Source organism: Episyrphus balteatus, chromosome 2 (assembly GCF_945859705.1).
Source record: "Episyrphus balteatus chromosome 2, idEpiBalt1.1, whole genome shotgun sequence".
Taxonomy (NCBI): domain Eukaryota; kingdom Metazoa; phylum Arthropoda; class Insecta; order Diptera; family Syrphidae; genus Episyrphus; species Episyrphus balteatus.
In genome coordinates this window covers 68436985-68461331 of record NC_079135.1, presented here as the reverse complement: position 1 = coordinate 68461331, position 24347 = coordinate 68436985, and the positions used below count along the sequence as shown (strand labels likewise).

Below are 24347 nucleotides of genomic sequence, written 5' to 3'. Positions count from 1 at the left end.
ACTTTGTCATAACGTGGGAACTAGAAGAAGTAGAAAAGCGCTGATAACACAGAAAATTTGCGTTTTTTTTAATTAGTTCTGTGCTCTAAACTCAAAAATGACAAATTTCGACCTATGCCACTCTTCCTTGAAAGCGACGATGTATATAACATCTTTTATGTTAGTAATCTCTGTGGAAATGATAACCTAAAATTTGAACAATTTTTTTTTTTTTTTATTGTTTCGATTTTCGTTTCCTGCCATGTCGCCTTTTCGTCAAGTCGCTATGTCGCCTTGTCGTCATGTCACCTTATCGCCTTGTTGACATGTCGCCTTTTCACCATGTCGCCTTGTGGCCTTGTCGCTGCTGGCTCTTAGAACAGAAGAAAATTTTTGTTATTTTTTTGTTTTTTTTTAATTTTTCTCGCAAACCTATTTTTTTTATTTCCAATGCATTCGTACTTTATGGCGGTTACACATTAAGTTCAGATTTTGATCAAATGTGGCACTATAATGATGAAAACCTCAGACTGTCCTTTTGATCTATTGTGTTCTTATGCTTGTTTATTGTTTCTATGCCCTCAGTTCAACAGATGGAACAGCTGGATGAATTAATGTAAAACTTGATGTTTGTAGTATTTTTTTTTATTTTATCTGTAGAGAATGGCACGAGTACAACAACGAGGTCTAATACTATCTTATCTTCAAGTATCTTACATCTTTTATATAAGTAATCTCTGAGGAAATGATCACCTAAAATGTTCACAATTTTTTTTTTATTGTTTCGATTTACGTTTTCTTATGTTATGTATTTTTCTTTCATGCCTCAAAAGCGAATCCTTATTTCGATAAATATTGTTACATATCAAACATTTAGCTTTTTCTTCAAAACCATGTTTCCGTTGATGATAAGCAAGCTGTCGTTTCAAAAGAAATTTCTTATTACAAACGGAACACTCAAGTAAAGGTTCACCGTGTAGTTTTTTATGCGTTTCTAAATGATTTTGATATCTAAATTGCAATCCACAAGTTTCGCACATAAACATGAACGCCTTTTCATTACTATGCACTCTAATATGCGTTTTTAATTCGGTTGATGTTACGAAACACTTTGAGCAATCTATACATCCAAAAGGTTTTTCCTTTTTATGTCGTCGCAGATGAGTGATAAAGTTACTACGGTCAGTAAACTCTGCACCACAAATATGACAGATTTTCTTTTGGCTATTCGAAGATAAATCATTTAGATGATTTTCTAAGTCTTTGGCGTTTTCAAAAGTTACACGACAAATATGGCAAGCTAGCAATGAAGGCTCAGTTGGACACATATTGATATCATTCATGTCTTCAACGTTAAAATCTTCAGTTTCAGAAGAACTTGAATTAAATATATCACAAGTACTTTTTGTTTCGGCTATTTGGTTTGAATTCGACTTGGAGACATTTTTAAGAAAATGGAGACTTTTATATATTTTTTCATTGTAAGAATTGGAAGTAGTTTTTTGCTGCTGTTCCTTGTCAACATCATCTAAGAATTCATGTAATTCTTGGATAGCAGTTTGGAGAGAATCAACATTCTTGAGAACGTTAGGATTTAGTATTTTGAATTTTTGTAAAATTTCATTGTAGGCGTGTATTTTAATTTTGCTTTTGTGGTACAATATAGATTTTACATTCCAAAGGCATTCCTGCTCTCGATAAAGGGCTATTAATTGTAAAACTTGGTTTTCAGGCCATTGGAGGACAAATATTTGGTGCTGAAAATAAATAATTAAAAGTTGTTATATATGAGTTAAAATTGGGCTCGGTCTCCTAGTGACTTTTATTAACGACCATATTATTCGATTATTGAATAGTTTAATTTGTAAAAGCTAACCATTGAATCAGATCTCTGAATCTGCTCATATAAACAGGGTATTTCTTAGGAAGAAGTTTTCTTAAATGCCAGTGTGAGCTAATACCAGACGAAAAATTCAGTAATATAGTCAATTTTACTAGGATGAGTATGGGTAATGCATTTCCCAATGTTAAATTAAACATACAAAAAATGCGTTGAAAATTAGTTTTTGAGACTGAATAGCGAAATACTCTACGTTGCAATTAATGGTGGATTTACGTCTGCATTTCAAGATCTGCATTATAAGGGTACACAGTATTTAAGAAACACATATGTATGTTGGACAGAGAGAATAGATGAAAATGCAGAGATGTTCATAAATGCAGATTATAAGAAGATTACAGCGAAGGCGAACATGTTCGTCTGCATCATGCCTCTTTCCGAGTATATATCTATCCGCTTTTAATTTTCTGCATGCAGACCAATGTAAATACAGCATAAACCTTGTTTTCAGTTCTTTTTTTAAAAGGCTATCGTAATCGTAAGATCTGAGTTTTTGAAATGCCACAGATTATTTTGTGCAAATCATATTATCCTACATTATGTCGTTATAGTTTTAGATTAGGTTAGGTTGAACGGGGTGATAATCCGACAAGTCGAATCATCCCACTCGGATTTCGATGGATCCATTGTGATCCCCAGGGTTAGGGTGGGAATGAAACTGGATGGGTTAGAGTAACTGTGTTCGTTGTGCTTAGGGACTTGAGTATATTTAGACACTGGTCAACAAGTTTGGACTTCGTAACAACAGAGCAAATGGCTTTAATTGCATTGTCGTTATAGTTTACTTACCTTTTGCATATTCTGGGAAACATTGTCACCATCTTTACTCATATCAATGAGTTCACTGAAAGGCTCTTCAATTTCGAATTTCTAGAAGAAAAAAATGAATGTACATGAAACGAGCCCAGTTATTACACTTTTCATTACATTATTTGAATCGTTTATTTTCCAACATGATAAGTCCACTTTGAATTCCGATCTTAATCAGTAGATACCTACTTTGATATACATAATAAGGATAATATTTGCATTTAAAGTATGTTATATAAAAAAAATACCTATGTCGTGAGAAAGTTTTCTTGGGCAAATGGACTTATCATGTTTTGAAAATAAATGATTAATTTAAGATAGATTTTACCTTATGTACATTCAAAAGCGAAAGTTTAGTATTTCTTTAAATAATAAAACAACATACATAAAAGAACAAAATAATATAAATATGTACGTACCTCTTCTTCAGCCTCTTGGTCAGAATGAAGATATTCTATTTCAAATTCATCCAAGATTTGATCCTGGAACGCTTCCTGAAACAAACAAATAGTATAGGTAATCATTCAGTTTACAATTTCAGAAACATAATCTGATTAAAACCTTTTCATTAGTGTCGATAGGATCGTCTTGTAATTCTGTGAAGTAAGAAGGTGCATCATTGGACATATTATCGGAATCAGAGTTCCAAAGCTTTACATGTTTTTGTTTTATGTGATTAGCAAATTCATCAAAATTTGTGTATTTACGAGTAGAGTTTTTCTCGCACAAACCACAATAGAAAACAAAATCTTGAGAAATGAAGCATAAAAACACTTTCCCACATTTCATTAGTTCTTGACCAAAAGTGCTACGATTTAATGGAGAATATGGTTCAGAAAGGTATTCAATTTGAGTTTCTTCTTTTTCAAAGAATTCTTCACTCATTTTTAGAACGAATTTATGCACTATTTGCTATTTGTTGATTATTATTTATTAATTAAGCTCAAAATTAAAATACAAAGATCAAGCAACTATTTTATTTTGGTATTTTGAAGAAAAAATAACACGAGAAACAACAACAACTTGTTTTGGTTTTATAATTTGGTATAAAATTGTTTTGGTTTTTTACATTTGGTATAAAAGGTTTGTTCGATCTTCGATGTCCCTTTTGCTCAGAACTGCACTTTGCAAGTGGGTGCGTTCACATTAGTATCTTACTTAAACCGTGTGTGAACTGTGAACTGCGTTAAGGATTTTGGCTAAAATTTTCAACTATGTTAAAAATTGTATCCCTGCTCTACAGCAGAATGTTCGAGATTTATTCTTACACTGGATTTACATACGTGTGCATTTCCAGATCTTCATTCAAAGGAGACACAATATAATATAGCCCTGTTCCATTGGAGGTGGTAGTTTACTCATGAGTAGATCTAGTACTACAAATAAAGGCTTAACTACATACACCACTTTTTGAAAAAGTAAAAAGATTTTTTTTCTGGCTATCGCAATTGTTTTGTGATAAAGAGTATGCACATTGTTTTTCAGGCTAAAAAATAAGCTTTCTGCATCATTAGTTTTAATTTTTCAGACTGAAAAACTATACAAAAATGCGTTTGAAAATTTTCACTTTTGTACTTTTTCACTTTTTGAGCCAATGTAGTTAAGCCTTAACTCACGATCTTCTAATCGAGGAGAGAGTGTAGTTGTTTTAGTAGATTTCTACTCAAGAGTAAACTACCACCTCCAATGGAACAGGGCTAATATATAAGAACCACAGATGTTGGATAGAGAGAGTAGATGAAAATGCAGAGATCTTCACAAATGCAGATTATAGGAAGATTATGGCGAAGACGAACATGTTCTACTTCATCAATGCCTCTCCTTCATACGTACGGATTGTACCTATTGTATCTATCCCCCTTTACTTTTCTGCATGCAGACTTATGTAAATCCTGCAATATTCTTTTGGTCAAAACAGACGTGCAGTTTTTTCCCTGCAGCAAAAAAAGAATAACACGGGCTCTTATGGGAGAAAAATCTGCATGCAGCGCAGAGCTGCATCATGTCTCTATTTCTAAATTCCATGCCAAGTTTAAAAAAAATACAAAATACTTGCTCTTTGGCATTACTGATATTGGCAGTTGACACAATCTATAATTCAAAAATTCAAATAACGTTCGTTTTGATGTTCTTAAAATGGAAGAACTAATTGAATTCATAAAAAACAACATAACCATCTTGTTTTGTTTTATAAATTCAATTATTTCTTCCATTTTAACTGCTTATAATCCATTTTTATCGTTTTCGTACAAAAAAAAATAATAATAGATATCAAGTTCATAAATTTTTTTTGACAAAAATCGGCATCAATAATTTAAAAAGAGCTGCATGCAGCGATGCGTGCAGATGTGCCGCACATCTGTTTTAGCCATTAGCCCTAATTTTTCAATCAGTTAGACCATCTGCTCTCATAACCTGTGGTCCGCGGACCCCTGCCTTAATACGGTCCGCTACAGCTTTTCTATAAAGGATCAGAAATATGTCTTTAACATTGTTCTAATGTGACGCTCAACAAACTTTGTTCTTTTTATCTTTTCTACTAATTTCCTCACTCTATTTTATTGCATTTTCTTACCCTTCTTTATAATATGTAGATACAAGAATCTTATTTTAATTACAAAAGGGCAACGAAGTGCTTTTCTATATAATATGGGATGTAGGCCGAAGCGAAATTTAATTTTTTTTTAATTTCAAAATTCTACCCAACGCAAAAGTTGCGTATTGTCCTAAAACTAATTTAATATTTTTTTAATTTTTTTTCACCGGTAGAGGTCGCGCATTTTAATGCAAAAATTTATAAATAAATAAAACTAAAGTTTTTAATTGAAAAATATTGAAGAAATGTTTTTTCTCCGTTATCACTGATCTATCGTTTATTATCTAGGCTTATTTTTTCAGGTTTCAATTGTAATGAGGAATAACTAATGGAGGCTGTTTAAAGAAGAATAAGTGCATAAATTAATTTCAATTGAAGGGTCCAGGGGAAAAACAGCATAATTCCATTCCAACTCATTTCGAGAATTTATTATTTATATGCGTTGTAGGTAAATGTTAACAAATATAAATAATTGAAAGTTTATTTAATACATTTTTTTATAAAAAACATCAACAAAAATTTCTCTTGTCAGTCGAAACAAAATCCGCCAAGAAAAAGTAGTTATAAGGTAAAACGATAGAGGCGAAAACGAAAACTATAATACAAACCTTCACATTCGCCTCCTTAAGCGATCGACTATCTTCCCTTAGTGCCGGGCCACACGGTGATTTTTCAATCGCCTAACCAGTCAGTTTGTAGGCAAGAGGGGTGAGGATTTTCTTCTTTTTGACGTTTGTTCCTAGAAAATGTGAATTGGAACGTGATTGGGCACAACACTAGGTCTGTTTGGGTACTGCCTAAAACAGAAATATTTCTACTTTTTTCAACATTTTTAACCCAATTCCTGTTTGGGTACTCTGAAATTGTGCATTTTTTCACAAAAAAGATGGCCGCCAGAGAGAAAAAAATTTCCCCTTCTTGCGAATTTCTGCCCAGAAAATTTCATCGGACAAAAATCTGAAATCTGTCAAAGGAAGTGCTTTCTCTGTTTTTCTTAATTTTTCTTGTCGCACAACATAAACAAAACAAACTACAAACATGGCGGCGTGGCTTTTTTCTTATTTTTTTTTTTTATTTATTTCGTTTTAGTGGTGTAATACTCAAAATAAATTAATATTTTATAACAAAATAATAAAAAAAAGTGTTTAAAAAACAATACAAAGTGTTTTTAATATTTTTCATTTCTTGTTTTGTTTTTCAATTTCTGTTTACATTTTTAATAAACAAAACAAAGTAAAAACATGGCGATGATGTGGCTATGTTTTGTGTTTTTATTTTTATTTATTGTGTTTTAATGGTAAAGTGCTAAATTTTATAAATGATTTATAAAAAAAAATAAATAAAAAATGTGTTTGTGAAACAAAACAAAATGTTTTTATATTTTTCATTTCTTAATTTTTGTTTTCAATTGGTGTTATTGTTTACATTTTTGTTGTTGTAGAAAAAGTAGCAGAAAATTTTGTGCCAAAAGCGTTTGGGTACTTTTACACAATTTTTCTTTCTCCTTAAACTTTGACAGGTTTCATATTTTGGCCAAAAAGAACCCAAACAGACTTACTGTGTAGCCAGGCTCCAAAAATCTTTTAAAAAAAGAACGTTTTATTACTAAAAGAATAAAAAAAAAAATTCAATTCTATGTTTGATATTTATTCCTTTATTCGTCTTTTTATTTCAAAACCAGATTTTTTTTATAGATAAACCTAAAAAAAAGCAATACATTTTATTTAAATTTATTTTTGTATATAAAATACATTTTCTAAAAGACTTGTGCTCTGTGATTTAAAAGATTTTTATAGATATGTGCTCTGTGAATTATGGCTCAATTTGTAGTAAGTTCATAGATTGATTCTTTTGTTTTACACTTTTTAAAAATTTGCAATTGTAAAATAAACTAAGTTATTGAATAATTCGCAATATAATTACCATCAACTGATTCAAATAATATTCATAAGATATATTTCCAGTTTGGGCATCTACAGCTATAGCCATCATTTCATCGAGTTCTTCCTGAAGGAAAGGAATAATAAATTATATTAATTTTGTTCTTTTCCAATATCAATTACAAACTTGAGTGAAAGGTTCACCCTCTTCCATCATAATTTTGCTCATAAACTCTTTTGTTAAAAAACCTTTACCATCAGGATCTAAGACTTTAAAAGCTTCTAAAAGTTTTTCTGGCGAAGCTGGTTCCATTCTAAAATTCTACCTATTAATTTTTGTTTTATTTTTTTTATTTATGGATGTATGTATACTTTCTTTCGGTTAAAAGATGACAAACATGAGGCAGAAAACGAGACAAATGTATTGTTCCTCGAGTATCTTCAAACTCTGTTGCAGAGATTATTTCATTTATATCTTGTTCCGTTGGTGTGCATCCAAGAAATCTCAGAATGGTTCCAACTTCACGAACGTCTACTGTTTTGTTGCCAATGTGATCGAACATAGAAAATGCCTCAGCGATTCTCTTTTCCAGATCATTTGATATTATGACTGTTAATGAGTATTAAGTTAATACAAAATGAAAACTTATTTATTTATGCAACGCATATATTCAAAATAAATAAATAAAACGATTACCAGGATTTTCAAATTCCATTTTGAAGAAAACTATTTTGCAAAAGAAAATGTTTTCCTTTTTCAAATCGACAAAACAAAATTATGTAAATTTGGTAACTATGTAGTTACATACTCCAATGATTATGTTTATTTTGCTAAACAAGTGGTAGATACCGAGCAATGTTGCCACCCTACTCCTAGCAGTTTAGATCTACTGGCGAATGGAACCAAATGATCTAATACAATTTTTTTTTTAACTTGCTCTTCGAATTCAATGGGCACGTTCAAACACCTATCAGATAGGCTATCTGGGATCATGGTATAAAAAGAGAAGGTATGATCATTAGAAAAAACTCAGTATCGAGAACTGTCAAAACTTATGGCTACTTAAGGTTTTGACAGCCCACCCAACTAACAATTTGATTTCCAATAGTGTCAATACAGGCTAGTTTTTGATTTGTAAAGTAACAACAGCAAATCTTATACAAACCATTTTGGCGTAAATTACCGAGGTTATTTAGTTGCCTTAAGACTTTCTTTAACAAGTGCTATGAAATTAATAAGCTTTTTTAACAACATTTTAACAAGGTCTTTCAAAAGTTAGCAAAGACACATAAATGTGTTCGGAAAACGCTATTTAGTTTCTTAAAGAACATCATAAAACAGTATGAATAAGGCTTTCATAAAATGTTAAAAAAAAAAATTACATGTGAATTTATTTATTTTATTTCTTTCTTTTATAATTTGTATTTTTCCCTTTTTAGGACTTCTTCTGCATTTTTTTCTTTTTCCTGAAATGAAATAAATTTATTTTAATTGAAAAAACATTACTTTACTTACATGTCCCAGGTAGGAATTGAACCCACGTGTCCCGCATACCAGCCCAGAACGCATCCACCAGACCAAACTCAATATAAAAGAGAAGTGGAAAATTGTGAATATATTGATTTCGTAATTTGTCCTTTACTATATTCTCCAGAATTGAGGTAGCTAATACTTTGCAAAATTATTTTTCAAATAAGCTGAATATATATTTCATATCTTTGTTGGCATTTTTGCTCAATAAAAATAAAATTGGGTAGGTTTATTATTTATAACTTTTTTTATTCAGATTTACCACTGTTATAGTTCGTATACATATGTATGTAATTCATTAAAAATATCCGACTTTCTTCTTAAGTTGAGTTTGGTGATGGAGCTATCCGACTGCAAATATCAGCGAAAGCGATTAATATTTTGCTAATTACAATTTTATCATTTCATGATACCTAGCCACAAAACCAATCAAAAGTGCTAAAAAGAGATTTAATTCACTAACAAAAAATATTAAAGTAAATCCAATTGGACACCATTATGTTTACTCACAAATTGGAAATGTCACAAATAAAACAAGCAAACATTTCTATCAAACGTTTACTTACAACAGCAAATAGCTTTATTAACAAGGCGTTGATAAAATGGGTTGTGTATTGGGTGAACCTCTTTAAACAGGTCTTAATGACGCTTAAACAAACAGGTCTTTTTGTAAGTATCTTTAAGTTGTTCTTAAGAAGACCTTTTGTAATTTAAATATACAAGTGTTGTTCAGAACTCTATGAAAAGGCTTTAAAGAGATCTTTTTTTACTTCCAAATGGTTGAACTGCATAATAAAACTTTAAATAAACTTTTTATTAGCTATACCTTGCCGAATTGAAAAAATCGAACCTAATAGCCTTTTCACACCAAGCCAAAAACGCGGTTTTTGCGAAAAAACCCAAAAACCTATATCAAAAACACAAGTTTTTCCATACATTTTCCATAAACCACAAGTTTTCGTAAAACACAAGTTTTTGATTAAACTCGATAAAAACCTGAAAATGAAAACATTCAACTCCAAACGAAATAACCAAACAAACCTTTTGAAGAATTCAGCACAAATTCAGCAGACAAAAAAAAAATGAGAGCAGACAAAAAAAAAAGAACTGACAGAATCAGCTGTTTTACAAATGCAGTTTGTTGATTTTTGCAACTGGTAAGAAATATTTTTGTATTCATTAACAAAATATTCTGTATAATTAATCAAATTTCTTTTCATTAATTGTAGAAAATGGCAGAGCAGAAAAAAAAACAAAAAAAAAGATGTCCAAACGATCTTCTTCATCAAAAATCTCTTCTCAACTTTACTAATTAAGCTATCTGGATGCTACTTCGAAGTCGTTTTTTTTCCTTGTATTTGGTGTCTCAAAGAGGAAGAAACTTTGCAAAACTTTTATATATTCCTCTGTTTTATGTTAATGAATTAAAATTATTTATTTAAATTGTCAGAGTTCCTTTTATTTGATTAATTTTGTGAGCTCAAGCTGATTTAAGCAATAAAAATTAAATCCCATCGAAAACTTGACATTTGGATGTCAAAATATTTTAAACGTCAAACAAAAACCTGTAAACTTGTAGTGTGAACGCTTTTCAGGTTTTTCAAAACTTTTTGCCATAAACCGCGTTTTTGGGTTTGGTGTGAAAAGGCTATAATGAAAGCTAAATTGTTAGTTGGGCAGCCCATTGAAATTGTTGTTGTAAACAAATTTGTCTTGGAAATTTTTGTTGCTTTTGACTTTGCCAAAAGCCAAACGTCAAAACCTTATTACCCCATTTTGTAAGATGGCGGCTCTAATGATCATACCTTGTCTTTTTATACCATGATCTGGGATACCCGTATCTGGAATATCTCTTTGAACGAAAAGCTATCCAGGTAGCTTGCCAAAGCAGAACGAAAAAAATATGTAAATATTGAAAAAAGAACTTTGTTTCTTTTGAGCAAATTCCTTTTTTTTATTGTTGCAGAGTACTTGCACAATCGATTTAACTTTAATTATTGCAAAATTATTTTATTTTCAAGCTGAATAGTCGCGCGAATAGAAATCAAAATAAAAAATAGCCAAATATTTATCAGCTGATCACTCGAATACCTGAGGTATACCAAAAATTCTCGGATAACTTCAGATTATTTTTTGACAGAAAATGGTTCGTTTCATTACTAATTTTTAACATTGTTTACAACAACAACAACAACAAAAAGCTATCCGATAGCTTTATGTTAGCTCTTTGAACGTGCTCAATAATAATATAGTCCAGTAATTTTAGGTCTTATCTGCGGAAAAATTCCTACTGGTCTCGATTTTGGTATAGACCTTCATTACGGCGTTGTTATGAACATGTGAAAAATCGACATTGATATCGCGTCCGTGTTAGAAGTTATAGAGGTCAAAAGGTCACGAAAATCAGTTTTTCGCATATATCTCGTGACCTGTTGCTCGGAGGTCAATAAGGGTCTATAGAAAATCTGTTCGTCAAAATTATCTACAAATATTGCCTTATGCATCCTTCTGTAAATCCAACCGTTTTCTGAATAGAGCTGTTTCAAGCGTAGGCATAATACATGATACGTAATAATAGGTTTGTTTTATTTAAGAGTGAATAATTCAGTATTTGAATAGGTACTAAAAAATACATGTGTAATCTCTTTTGCTTTTTATTAAAACGTTTTTATAAGTTTCACTTGTAATCGATATTCAAACCAACTTACTAACTAACTAACTAAGTTACTTAGCTACTAACTAACGGTTTAATAAAATCTTAGCAATTAATTTTGACCCTCAGGTCAAAATTACCTACCCTGAGACCAAAACGTCTCATTTTGAGAAAAACTGATTTTCGTGACATTGTGACCTCTATAACTTCTTCTAAGGCTAGGCGCACACATGCGATTTTAGTCGCGCGATTATTCAGTCGCAAAAATGAATCACACGGATTTCAATGGCTGTGAACACACATGCTTCCCGCTATTAAAAATTTGAAAATTGTGTCTACAGTCATTGAAATTCTTGTCATCTAATTTGCGACTGAATAATCGCGCGATCGAAATCGCATGTGTGCGCGCCTAGCCTAACGCGGACGCGATATCAATGTCGATTTTTCACATCTTCATAACAACGCCGTAACGTAGGTCTATACCAAAATCGAGCCCAGTAGGAATTTTTCCGCAGATTGCGGTACAAAATGCCTAAAATTACTGGGCTATACACTGCCGCTTATCTGAAAAGGTTCACATTTTAGTTCATCTTACTTTTAGCCTGTCTTGGTATTTAATGCAATGGTACATCTTTATATAATGTAACGAGAGAACATCTTTATGCGCTTAGTTTAGGAGAAAAAAAATTGTCTTAGGGTGGCCTACCGTTCTTCTCACACGGTAGCTAGACCAAATCTATTCATAAAAACAAGCATATTTTTTGGCTCATCTGAATAGGTTCATAAGCAAAAATGTTAATAAATGATGAGTTGCATGGGTCAGTTGGACTCAAAATTGTGTCGGTCAATAAATATCTGATTGTGTATAACCTGTAAGGATGAAAACGGGTCGTGAAAAATCCTCAGGCGCGGAAATAATGAGGAAAATAAAAGAAGTCTTTGAATAAGACCGAAACCAACGATGCATTGGGACAAAAACAAACACAAGTTAAAATTTAGTAAGCAATTATTTGCGCAATATCCAAGGGTAAAGAAACAACATTAAAAGTCGATGTAACTCAGCCACAACATGGGCCGATTGATGTGCAATGATCAGAACAGCATGACTTCGCGCTACCTTTTTATGCACAGTACACATAAAAAGGTAATATATTCCGAACTGACATTGGTCGCCAGATTGTCAAAACATGACACTTTGGCGACCAATGTCAGCTACCGAATTCTTAATTGTTTAAAATACCGACGAAAAACGCACAAAAACCGATAAACCACGCACACAACAATTATTTATCATTTTCCGCGATGAAACACGAAGAAAATTTGTTATTTTTCAATTTATAATATTTTTAAATGACATTTTATAAATTAAAACAAAAACAAATTTCCTGTTTACTGCGATTGAAATATAAAAATTAAAGGCCGACCTGACAGATTGGTGCCCATTTTTGACTAACAAATTTTGACAACGTTCGGAATATATTACCTTATTATGTGTACTGTGCTTTTTATGTGTACTGTGGAAGAAGGTTGATATTTGACAAAAAACTTTTTCAAATTCCAATAAAAGTTTTTGTTTTCTTTCTTTGATTCTTTAGGTATATAGGCACCCAATATGCATCCTGATCAGCTCTGAACATTTGCCAATGGGGTGCCTTTGCCAGCCCAGGTTTTTTTCCAAACCAAAAGAATATTATGTCGAATTCCTTTCAATTGAAAAATCGAATTTTCGGCGATCTCGAAGCGAATTTTTTCTGAAAATCATGTTCCATAGAAAAAAAATTCGCCTCAAACGAAGCAGAATTCGAATTTTTTTTAATCCTTCTTTTTTGAGAGATTTACACGGATTTGCACACACACTTGGAACATTTGACATTTCTCAAACGTCAAGCTGAAAGTTTTTTTTCATGTTGTTTGTTCATTTGAGAACACCAACTTCAAATAAAGAGTAAATTTCAATAGAATATCGTATTTTTATTGCGGAAAAATATAAAATAAATAAAAAAAAACAATGTGCGATCAAAATATATTTTTCCTGGCATAGTTCTTGTGAAAAAGTCAAATTACTGTGACTTTTCTTCTCGTAATTGTCGTCAGAAATTTTTTTCTCTGTAAAACCACAGCATACGGCCAAAATAATAACCTTCTACTTCATCTTCACTCAGATCTTAATAATAACTGCAATTTCCCTTTGATTCTGATTAAAATAAATCTATATTACCGAAGAAAATAAACAAAATTATTGATCAAAGAAATCTCTGGTTTTATTTTGCAGAAATTGTTTTGGTTTCAGCTTGACGTTCGTGTAAAAATTGTTGTCAAATGACACACATACAATCGCAAAAAGAATTCGGTCTGTTTTCATGTTCCTTTTTAACACCAAAAATTCGATTTTTTTGAGGCGATTCAAAAAATTGAAAGGAATTCGACATTAATTACCGAAAAATAATTTTCTGTTGCACATTTATGATTGGGCACGTTCAAACACCTATCGGATAGGCTATCTGGGTTACCCGTATCTGGAATATCTTTTTGAACAAAGAGGTATCCAGATAGCTTGCCCAAGCAGCTACTAAAAAAATATGTAAATATTAAGAAGAGGAAACTTTTTCTTTTGAGCAAATTACATTTTTTTTTATTGTTGAAAAGTACTTGCACAATCGCTTTGACTTTATTGCTTGCAATTTTTTTTTATTTTGAAGCTGAATAATAGCCCGAAAAGCAATCAAAATAAAAAAAAGCCAAATGTATATCAGCTGATCACTCGGATACCTGAGGTATACCAGAAATTCTGGGATACCTTCAGATTATTTTTTGACAGAAAATGGTTCGTTTCCTTGCTAATTTTTAACATTGTTTACAACAACAAAAAGCTATCCGATAGCTTTATGTTAGCTCTTTGAACGTGCCCATTGAAAACTTTCCACAAAGTTTGACAGCTTCTGGCTGGACACGAAATAAATTAGACGCTTTTGTTAGTTTTTTAATGTTGACAACCAAAATATGAAGGTACATAAGCGTCCTAAATTTTTAATATTTGTCTTTTTAAATATCTTTGTCATACAAATATCTTTTGAAAATTATGTGTACTATGCTGTGTAGAAGTGATTTTTTTACTGTTTAACTTATAAAAAAGTTATAAGTAAATTTTCGAAAGATTAGCTTGTGGGGTACATTTGCCATTTGTTTTTGGGTAGGTTTTGCTCTGGCAAATGTACCCCATGGGGTACATTTGCCAGAACGGAGCTTCCTCAAAAGAGGATGGCAGGATCCTACAAAATCAATCAGTTCTTCGTATTTTCAGCTAAAAAGACGTTTTGTTTATGATTATTGGTTTTATTTGTATTAACTTTGATATTTAGGTAACTGGCAATCCCTCCCCACCCCCAAAGCCTCCCACCTGGGGAGGCTTTGCCACATCACTTTTCGTTTTTTTGAATAAATTATTAAAAATAGAAACAATTAATATATCAGAATGAAAAAAATATTTAAGTGAAGATAATAAAGTCAATATATTAGATATAAAACAATTAAAACAAACGTAAAAACTTTGCGTTAAGTCAATTTTCCTAAATCCTGGCAAATCCTCCCCCTTCTACCCTACCGTTAATTTTATGTCAAAAAAAATAATTCCAAAAACTCCTCACATCAAGTGCGAAGTTAATTCGTTGACTTCCAAGCTTTTGAGTGCTCTGATATTTCACATTAGGTGTCATGGCAGCCAAAAGGCTTAAGCTTTTCATCGGTCCATCCATTTAGGCTGAAGCTCCTTTTACCGGTAAGGCAGATTGACAGACAAAGGAACTTAGTGGACCCACTTTTTTCTCTATTATAATCATAAATGTCATGTCTTATTGTCTGATAGCTCTAAAAAGAAAAATAAACATAAATGCCATTTTGTAGAAGAGCACAAAATAAGTTTTATTACAACAACTTTTCCATAGCGCCTAGTATTTGAAAAACCGTTATTTTCCAGATTTAAGATTTTTGTAAATAAACATACTACAGCCACAAGCCATAACCGCCTAAGACGAGATAGGATTTTACCAAAACACTTGGCATTTCTTAATTTATTGCACTGTTATAGATCACATTTGTCTTTACTCGACAATTGCTCTTTAAAAGAATAAATCCCCCTCATATATAAATCCAGACTTCTAAATTCGATATCAGGATATCAGGACACATGAAGCTTACCTACTTACTTAACTAAAACTATTTTCGACATTTAACTTTTTCCAGATAATTTTGAGATTTTTTGAAATCCATTTTAACGATGAAACAAAGGTTTGTACTGGTCTGGTGAGAAGTTTGTCTAGAGAGACATATTTTGCTGCAGAAAGAGGAATCTATTTTGACTGCACTTCCTCTTTCTTTATTCGGTGCTGTTATGTTTTCGATGTAGAAGTGATCATAACTCTCCAACGTATCTGCTTCACACATCACACACACTAGATTTAGCCAGGAGTTCGTATTGGAAAGTTGACTATTTTGATTTGACTTTACAATGAAAACGAGAATTCAAATACCTTAACTCAAAAACGAATAATATTTTGTGCCAGATGTAGAGGAAGTAAATTGCCCAACACACACAAATTTCCCAGACCGTTGTTTATGATTTCTAACTAAATGGAGGGTACTGATTCCGAAAACAACATTAGTTCTTTCTTACCAGCTCTAGTTTTTAAATTAACATACAAAACATAAAAAAGCATACAAATTCATATTATTCCAGAAAAACTTTAAACACGCTTGTGATAAGAAAAACTAAAATAAATACATAGTATGAAATGACCCCCAAAACGTTAAAATTTAAAATATCTAAAGAATTAGAGCTCCTAGAAAGGAACCAGTGTGATTTTTAACTTAGTTCCATAAAAAAATTTCTGGAACACAGCATAACTTTAAAATTAGTTGGAAATTACCCACAAAATGTGTAAATCTAAAATATTTAAAAAAAATAGAGCTCCTAGAAACAAATGGATGTTTTTTTTAAGCTGGGTCCACACTAAGTTGATCAACACGTTCAACATATATTCCAAATCGAAATAATGAATAGTTAAACCTTTCCAAACTGAGTAAATTGATTTATAAGCTCAGTATGTCGATTTGGAACGTATGTTGAACATGTTGAACATGTTATGCTTACGGATCGCAAATACATTAAGTCTAATATAAATTTTTCTGGAAAATTTTAATAAACCTCTAGGGGCCAGTTGTACGAACGTGGTTCAGCCTCGGATCAGGAATTTAACCCACCGATTTCGGCGGATTAGCAGTGGATCAACTTTGGTTCAAGGATGGATTTAGCTATTTCATCCTATATGGACCTAGAACCAGTGCTAAAAATCAATTTTACCACTGAATTCAAAAGATAAAAGTTGCTGATCCACTGATCAAATATTTGTACAACTGGGCCTAAATAAGGAAAACTTAAAAATTAGTATGAAAATTCCCCCAAATATGAAAAATTAAATATTTCAAAAACTAGAGCTGCTAGAAGAAACCAATGATTTTTGAGCTTACTGAACCCAAATCCATAAAATTTGATATAAATCTTTCTGTAAAATTTTAAAAAGTTGAAAATTGTCAGCGTTATGATTGAAAAACAATACAAATTATTCGCAACGAAATATTATTTTAAATAACAATACAAATACATATACTTCATTATGTAGAAATCAAAAGAAGAAAAAAATAACTATTAAATATTTTGTCCATTTATGATTCTCCCATGACTTTATTATACTTTTTTTCCTTGAGTAAGTCTAGCAACTGTGCGTCTCAAATCGGCCAACTCTTTTTGCAATTGTTCAATTCCAGGTTGACTGTAAATAAAATTTTAAAATTCAAATATAAGTAAAAGTTAATTTATATAATATTAATATAAATCTACCTGTTATCATCATCATTGACTATAACGGGTATAGTTTCAGCATCAGTTTCTGGCAAACTTGCCGATGATAGTGGTGTTCCACCACTTATAACCGATGAAATCATCAAATTAGGATGCGGCGATGTTGCTGGGTTATTAACAATGCCATTTTTTTGTGATGGCAAAACAACTCTCAAGACTCGCGATGGTGCTGATGGCGTAGTCAATAAAGTAGAATCTAATATTTCATCTTCTGTATTATGTTCCGTAGTTGCAGCTTTTGTTGTATTGGCTACTTTCGACCTCGTTGTTCTGGGTGATCTAGAAATATTTGATTTTATATATTCATCTTTATTAATAGTCCAACGCCCACGAAGTTTATCAATTGGTGAATCACTTGATTTTTCTGTAGTTAATTGCTCTCTGTCAGAAGATGATCTTAATGTTGGCTTGGATTTTTTTGTAATAGAATCGCTATCCGAATCAGTGTTTGTATTGCTTTTGACTATGTCTGTTATTGCAACCGAACAAGGCTTTGTTAAAGTTATTCCTGGTTGAGGGCTATCCTTGCCGCTCTTCATAGATGCAGTTCGTCTGATTATAGTTTCTCCAATTTTCATAGATTTCGCCGTTTTCAATTCCTCTGCCTTTGCCCTTGCAACAGAAAGAGCTTTGATTGCCTTCATTTTCGATGCCGGTCCCATGAGAGGTTTAGCTTTCCTTCGCGAAGGACTCTCCGATACTGCTGGTGGACTTGGTTTAGATATATTATCGTCCTCTATATCTAGTCTGTCTTGTTTATTTGAATCTGGATCTGTATTAGCTGTAGTGACTGCGCTCTCCTCAGGTTTTAGGTTTTCGGTTAACGTTCTCTTAATTGCAGGCCTATTGGAAACTTGTAGCTTTTGAAATTTCGGAAGTGTAGGAAGTTTCCTGGTCGAAGTTGGAGAAGATGATTGGGGCAAATTACCAGCTAAAGGAGTTTTAATATGGGCTCTGTTTGGAGATCTTGGTCGAAGCCTCTTGATTACTTCTGGAGTTGGTGATGGAGTATCGATTTTTCGCTTAAGAATATTTGATTGTTGTTGATTGGATTGGGAATCGGCGACGAGATTTCGTCGAACAGCGATTGAAGATGTGGTAATAGATTTTTCCAAATCCAACATTTCTGTATCTTTCTGTAATGACTCTGGAGCTGATTGTTGCGGTGGTGAATTGCTGAGATTTGATGATGTCACCACTTTTGTTGGCGAAATAGTTACAGAAGGCATAATTCGTGGAGAAACAACTGTTCTTGGTGGAGTAGTTTTCAATGGAGTTGGTGAGCATTTCGATGCAACTCCAGGTGGAACAGCTTGCCAAACGACTGGCTTCGATGCTGGAATGACACGTCCAATTCCAGCAGGCGGTTGACGTGGTGGTGTTGGTTGGACAGCAGGTTTTGGGATTAATGTTCCTTTTTGAATTAGCGATGAAATTGTTTTGGAGATCTGGCTGCTGGTAGGAGTGCTTGTTACTGTTGATGTTGATGCTGTGGAAGAGATTGGAGTTTTGTTTGCATCGGAGGATGAAAGAAGTTTTATGGTGATGCCGGCCGGAACCTTTGGTGGGGCAGCTGGTGTTGCAGGATCTGTTGTAGACCCTGAAGTTAATAAAGATGCTGGTTTAGTTGTAAGAGCTGGAGTTGGTTTGGGTGTGATAGTCGGCTTTGTTACTGACGTTAGTTTCGCAGCTGGAGCTAGTTTAATAGCTGGAGCTGTCTTAAGTGCTGTAGAAACAAGTATAAGTTATGTGATAAGTGACTGGAAACAAGAAATTGAGCAAAATAAAATAATCATAGCGGTTTTTATTGATCTAAAAAGAGCTTTCGAAACCGTAAATCATACCATTTTATTCTATAAACTAAACAGATATGGTATAAAGTGTGCTGAACTTAGCTGGTTTAGATCTTTTTTAACAAACCGAACTCAGTGCACAAAAGTCAATGAATATTTCAATTATATATTAACGACATAGTTAAAGTGAAAAAACATTCTAAAATCAAACTATTTGCAGATGACGGTTTAATTTACATTGATTTTAAGCGCCCTTGGTTCATGGCTTAAAATGAACAGGCTGATCTTAAATACAGAAAAAACAAAAGTTATAGTTCTAAACAATAGACTTGCTCAGAGTGAAACTACAATTTCAGTTAAAAATGTACATTTAGAATATGTTAATAATATTAAATATCTCGGTGTAATTATTGATAACAGACAACTTGTAAATTAGAAAAAACATAACAATGAACTGTGCGGTAATAGTGTATAATGTTGTTGTGAAACCACATTTTGAATATTGTGGTAGCTTACTTTTTTTTATACCATCAGTAACAAAAAAATAGGCTTGAAGTACTCCAAAATAAAGCAATGAGAATAATCTTAAAGTGAGATATGTAGTACTGGGATTTCAAATAATCAACAGCCTATCTGACTCTGTTAAAACTTTAGAAACTATTTTTAAATTATATACACTCCCTTCATCAGAATAGGTACACACACAACTTTTCAAATGTTCAGTATTCGTTTTTTCCTGACAGTGAAGGAAAAATAATAATTTTGTATGTCAAGTCATTGTTTAAGATGTTAGCAGAATCAACAAAAAAAATTCAAAACGTGTGGTTATTTTTCTTGTTCCTCTGTGGCAAAGCATTTTATATCAAAAAACTGAATTTATTTTTTGTTTCATCAGAGGATGATTTTAAAGTGGTCCATGAAATGAATTTAAACCAAGTTCTTCTCAAATATGTATTTTAATTATTTTATTATTTGTATAGTGGCCTTTTTATTCATTAAAAAAATAACAAAAGTGTCCATGAATTGCATTGTTAAATCTTTTTATGCAATCTATCTGAATCTCTTCCCTTAATTGTTAAATGGTGGGTTAGGAAATATTTTTGTCTTAAAATCGACGATCACAAATTTTATCGGTACGGTCTAGCCATTTAGAAACATTAGATACTGAAGTACTTCCTAATTTTGCACTTGCTCCCAATATTTAACAGAGCATTTTTGGTGGGGAGGAGGCGGGGTCCTGTTAAAAAATCCAGTATACTGGTTTAAAAATACTTTAGAATTAAGGAAAAGTTTCTTGAAAATTCATTTACAAATGATTGTGACCATTCTTTACGTTTGAAATTCATTATCAGTATTATCATAGTAGATTACTTTCTTTCATGCCTTAACAATTCATTTTTAACTAGGAAGTTGGGCTCAAAATGGTTTCTCCTTTCGCAGAATGTAAAACTGATAGTTTAACTCATCAAGGACATCAAAATAAAAAGTTCGTTGATCCAAATATAACAAGAAATACCACTCAGCTTTTCATGTGGTAAAGGATTTAAAAAACCTTAAACGCATACAATTTTGTTCTTGGTTTAGTGATGGCGTCTTTTCAAAATTCAGCCATTTTAGAAGATTAGGACTAATGACCATTTTATTGACTGTCCTAAAATTACAAATAACAACTGTTTTTCACTTTTGTTCTTGTCGTTAATCCACCAAAACTGGTAGCACATGTAAACATTTAGTCGTCTAAGAGTGTTTTTTTTGCTTTTTCTTTTTTACCACCATTTATGGTTTTTAACCCCCAGAAAGGAAACTCCAATTATTTGTTTTAGTGGTAAATTTTCTCGAAATCCACAAAAACATTAAAGATTACAAGGGTGTATATATTCTGATGAAGAGAAAAATAAATAATTTTTTCCTCAAAAAGTACTTTACAAGAAAAACAATGGCAAATTTATGGTCCATTTTGAAAAAATTTTAGCCGTTGCTTTTCCTAACATCTTAAACTATCAAAAAACAATAAAACCTTGTTAGGTCACGCACCACTATTGAGGACATACGATTAATGAAAATTTGAAAAATTTTGTACCTATTCTGATGAAAAGGAGTGTACGTTTAAATGTTCATTAAAAGTGTTAAAAAGTGTTAACTTACTTTAAGAAAATTTATAAAATTGTAAATATGTATGTATGTATTTTCTTTTAATGGCACAAGTTGGTAAATAAAACTCAACAAACAAACAAAGAAGGTTAAGAGCTAGAGTTTGCTTACCTGCTGAAGCTAGTTTAGGTGCTGGGATGAGTTTAGCTGCTGGAGCTACTTTCAGTGCTAGATTTGGCTTAGAAGTTGATGTAGTTGCTACAGCGGAGGAGGAAGTTAATGCGCCCTGTGTAACAGGTACTGAGGCTAACGTACCTGCCCCAGTCATTGGAACAGTACTTAAAGAATTATCTGTTCTTGGTGGAGTCTCGAGTGCCTTTCCAATAAGTTTCTTAAGCATTTGTTCAGCACTTAAGCGCTGTGAAACCAGCAACTTGCGAATAGTTTCAGGATCATTTGCTTTAATCTTTCGCATAGTTTCTCCAGCAGCATCGACAACTACATAATTTACAATGTGAGCGTGTGTATTCGGTACAACACGAAAAATAGTTTTCGGTTTGTGATTTTGACCGGGAGCATTTTCAGCTTCGTTCATAAGATCTTCTATTCTATGGCCGACGCCATCAATTTGGAAGACAGTTGTGAAGCCATTTATGAGAGTTGGTTGATCCATTACAATTGGCCCGGTAATAAATTCAGATGTGTCGCGTTTTGGTACCTGAGATATAAGTTTTGGAGCAGAACATTCAGGATTGTCGCAAGAGCGTTCGAAGGCATCGGGAGTGTTTGATGGTGGCTGAGAGCCATAAGCAAGGGTTCCGGTGTTAGTGTTATCATTTTCTTCAGAGAGATCAACAATAGTGTCATTGGTGGCCATAATTCAAGTCAAATATTCTTAGAAAAGAACAATGCAAGAACAATATAATAAAAAGTTTGCAATTTATTTAATTATTAAAGCATTGGCATTTGATTTTAGTTTTATAGTAAATTCACAAATTAATAGTTATTTTTTTATGAAATTAAATGATAAAATAGATTTTTTTCCGGTAGACAAAACATAAATATGTACTAAAGCGCCAAGCAAACTGACATTTTAATTAAAAAACGGAAGCAAACTCTTGTGAGAAAGAGATATATAATTTTAAAGCAACAATAAACTCAAGAGAAACAGAGATAAAAGATGTATTTTTCTAGAAAAATAACGCATAGCAACGTGATACATCGCATGTTGGCCGTTCACAGTTTACACTAAACGACATGTTTGTCAATTTGTGCTAAGGGCGTACGCTGCTGATGCAAAACGAAAAATCGTACCAAAATGACAACGAAGAAATAAACGAAAAATTTAAAGAAAAAACATTAGGGGTATTCACGATCCGATGCAACTGGTCTTGTATCATTGCAAAAGTGCAAAAGTGTAAAATCTTACAACACTACAACAACAAAATATACGGATTAAAATTTTACAACAGTCTTGCACTTTTGCTATACCCTAGACCTATTGCAAAATAAAAATACAATAGAGTAAAATTATTTTTGACAGATGGCAGCTCACCGTTGCGTCGCCCATGATAAACAGTTTGTCTTTTTTATTCTGTTTCTTATGGTTGTCGGCTTGTCGGTACTCATGTCCCGTAATTTAGTTTCTTTTGATGTAAAATAATTTGTGAAAATTAATTAACCCGAGAATTAAATTATAAAAAATTGAAAAAAAAGAAGAAGCAACAGTGGAGGAACAACCCTGTTAAAAAAAACATCATGGATTTCATTCATGCTTCAATATTTACTATAGATAAGAAAAGGGGCGTTCGCGTTCACGATCTATTGTAAAAAAATTAAATTTTACATTTTTACTAGGCCTGTTGCACCAGATCGTGAATACCCCTATTAGAAAATAAGTTTTAAAGCAAAAATAAAACAAAATTAATTTCGTTCAAGATTTCGTTGTGATATTTTTGTATGAAAAATTTCTTTTCGCTTCAGCAGCGTACTAAGCTTTAGTAAATTCTGATATTTATTCTTCTACCGCTATCGCACACCCTTCTGATGGTATGGTCAAGGCTTTAAAGGAATATGATTTCCAGAAAAAAATTGCTTCAAGGCTGTCGAAAATTCAATTTTTTTTTTTCTTGGAAAGGAATCCGACACAAATTTGAAGCGAGCGTAAATGTCGCTTCTCGCTATACGGAATTTCACTCATCTGTCAGTACCAAACGAACAAAAGAAAATAAAAAAAATATCTCCTAAACCGGGTGAAAACCAAAACAAACCAAATTTTTCAAAGACGCGTGCAATTTTAAAGAACTGTTTTTTGTAAAAAAAAACTCATACAAATCGATTTCAAGTGTTTATTTGGTAATAACGTTTTACTAGGGGTATTCACGATCTGGTGCAACAGGCCTAGTAAAAATGTAAAATTTTCTTTTTTTTACAATAGATCGTGAACGCCCCTTTTCTTATCTATAGTAAATATTGAAGCATGAATTAAATCCATGATTTTTTTTTAACAGGGTTGTTCCTCCACTGTTGCTTCTTCTTTTTTTCCATTTTTTATAATTTAATTCTTTGTTTTGTTCGGGTTAGTTAATTTATTATTATACATCAAAAGAAACTAAATTACGGGACATGAATACCGACAACCATAATAAACAGAATAAAAAAGAAAAACTGTTTATCATGGGCGACGCGACGGTGAGCTGCCATCTGTCAAAAATAATTTTACTTTATTGTATTTTTATTTTGCAATAGGTCTAGGGTATAGCAAAAGTGCAAGACTGTTGTAAAATTTTAATCCGTATATTTTGTTGTTGTAGTGTTGTAAGATTTTACACTTTTGCACTTTTGCAATGATACAAGACCAGTTGCATCGGATCGTGAATACCCCTACTATAATTTAATTTAGTGTCTAAAAATCGAAAAAATTAGGGAATTTAAAATGTACTTTTTGCTTTTTTTGTTTTGTTGCGGTTTGTTTTTGCTGGTTTGTTTTGGTTTTCGCCGAGTTTAAAACGTCAAAATGGTAACTGTAAAAAGAAAGAGAAGACAAGGACAAATGTTCGAACTTCCCTACATAAAGTCAGAACTATAATTGTCGGATCGTCGGATGAAAACGGAGGGGAACAGCGCTCGCAACCGCACTCGACGGAAGAAAACTTGTCGAAAATACAAAGAAAACAACAACAATTGACAGTAGCTTCCGA

General features: G+C 32.3%; 4 protein-coding genes across 5 annotated transcripts; all 4 read right to left on the bottom strand.

The window, feature by feature from the left end:
• Nucleotides 1–755: 755 nt before the first annotated feature.
• LOC129909497 (zinc finger protein 34-like) lies at nucleotides 756–1815 on the bottom strand. The gene is made up of 3 exons (XM_055986573.1): nucleotides 1810–1815; nucleotides 1653–1736; nucleotides 756–1556 (listed from the first exon to the last, which is right to left on the bottom strand). The coding sequence occupies exons 1-3, from the start codon at nucleotides 1813–1815 to the stop codon at nucleotides 756–758; spliced, it is 891 nt and encodes a 296-aa protein (XP_055842548.1).
• Nucleotides 1816–2350: 535 nt separating this feature from the next.
• On the bottom strand, nucleotides 2351–3716 carry LOC129910602 (uncharacterized). Its single transcript, XM_055988038.1, has 3 exons — nucleotides 3251–3716; nucleotides 3109–3183; nucleotides 2351–2749 (listed from the first exon to the last, which is right to left on the bottom strand). Exons 1-3 carry the CDS (start codon nucleotides 3572–3574, stop codon nucleotides 2654–2656), a joined length of 495 nt encoding a protein of 164 aa, XP_055844013.1. The 5' UTR covers nucleotides 3575–3716; the 3' UTR covers nucleotides 2351–2653.
• Nucleotides 3717–6916: 3200 nt separating this feature from the next.
• Nucleotides 6917–7996, bottom strand: LOC129911424 (dynein regulatory complex protein 8). 2 transcript variants are annotated; one of them, XM_055989226.1, is made up of 5 exons: nucleotides 7863–7996; nucleotides 7538–7775; nucleotides 7353–7479; nucleotides 7209–7292; nucleotides 6917–7146 (listed from the first exon to the last, which is right to left on the bottom strand). In XM_055989226.1, exons 1-5 carry the CDS (start codon nucleotides 7879–7881, stop codon nucleotides 7105–7107), a joined length of 510 nt encoding a protein of 169 aa, XP_055845201.1. In that variant the 5' UTR covers nucleotides 7882–7996; the 3' UTR covers nucleotides 6917–7104. The 2 variants fall into 2 exon arrangements, with proteins under 2 accessions (XP_055845201.1, XP_055845202.1); XM_055989227.1 differs by having other exon boundaries at nucleotides 6917–6985.
• An 8968-nt stretch (nucleotides 7997–16964) lies between these two features.
• LOC129910580 (mucin-2) lies at nucleotides 16965–22232 on the bottom strand. Its single transcript, XM_055988006.1, has 3 exons — nucleotides 21319–22232; nucleotides 17243–18989; nucleotides 16965–17174 (listed from the first exon to the last, which is right to left on the bottom strand). Exons 1-3 carry the CDS (start codon nucleotides 22022–22024, stop codon nucleotides 17090–17092), a joined length of 2538 nt encoding a protein of 845 aa, XP_055843981.1. The 5' UTR covers nucleotides 22025–22232; the 3' UTR covers nucleotides 16965–17089.
• Between the last annotated feature and the right edge of the window lie 2115 nt (nucleotides 22233–24347).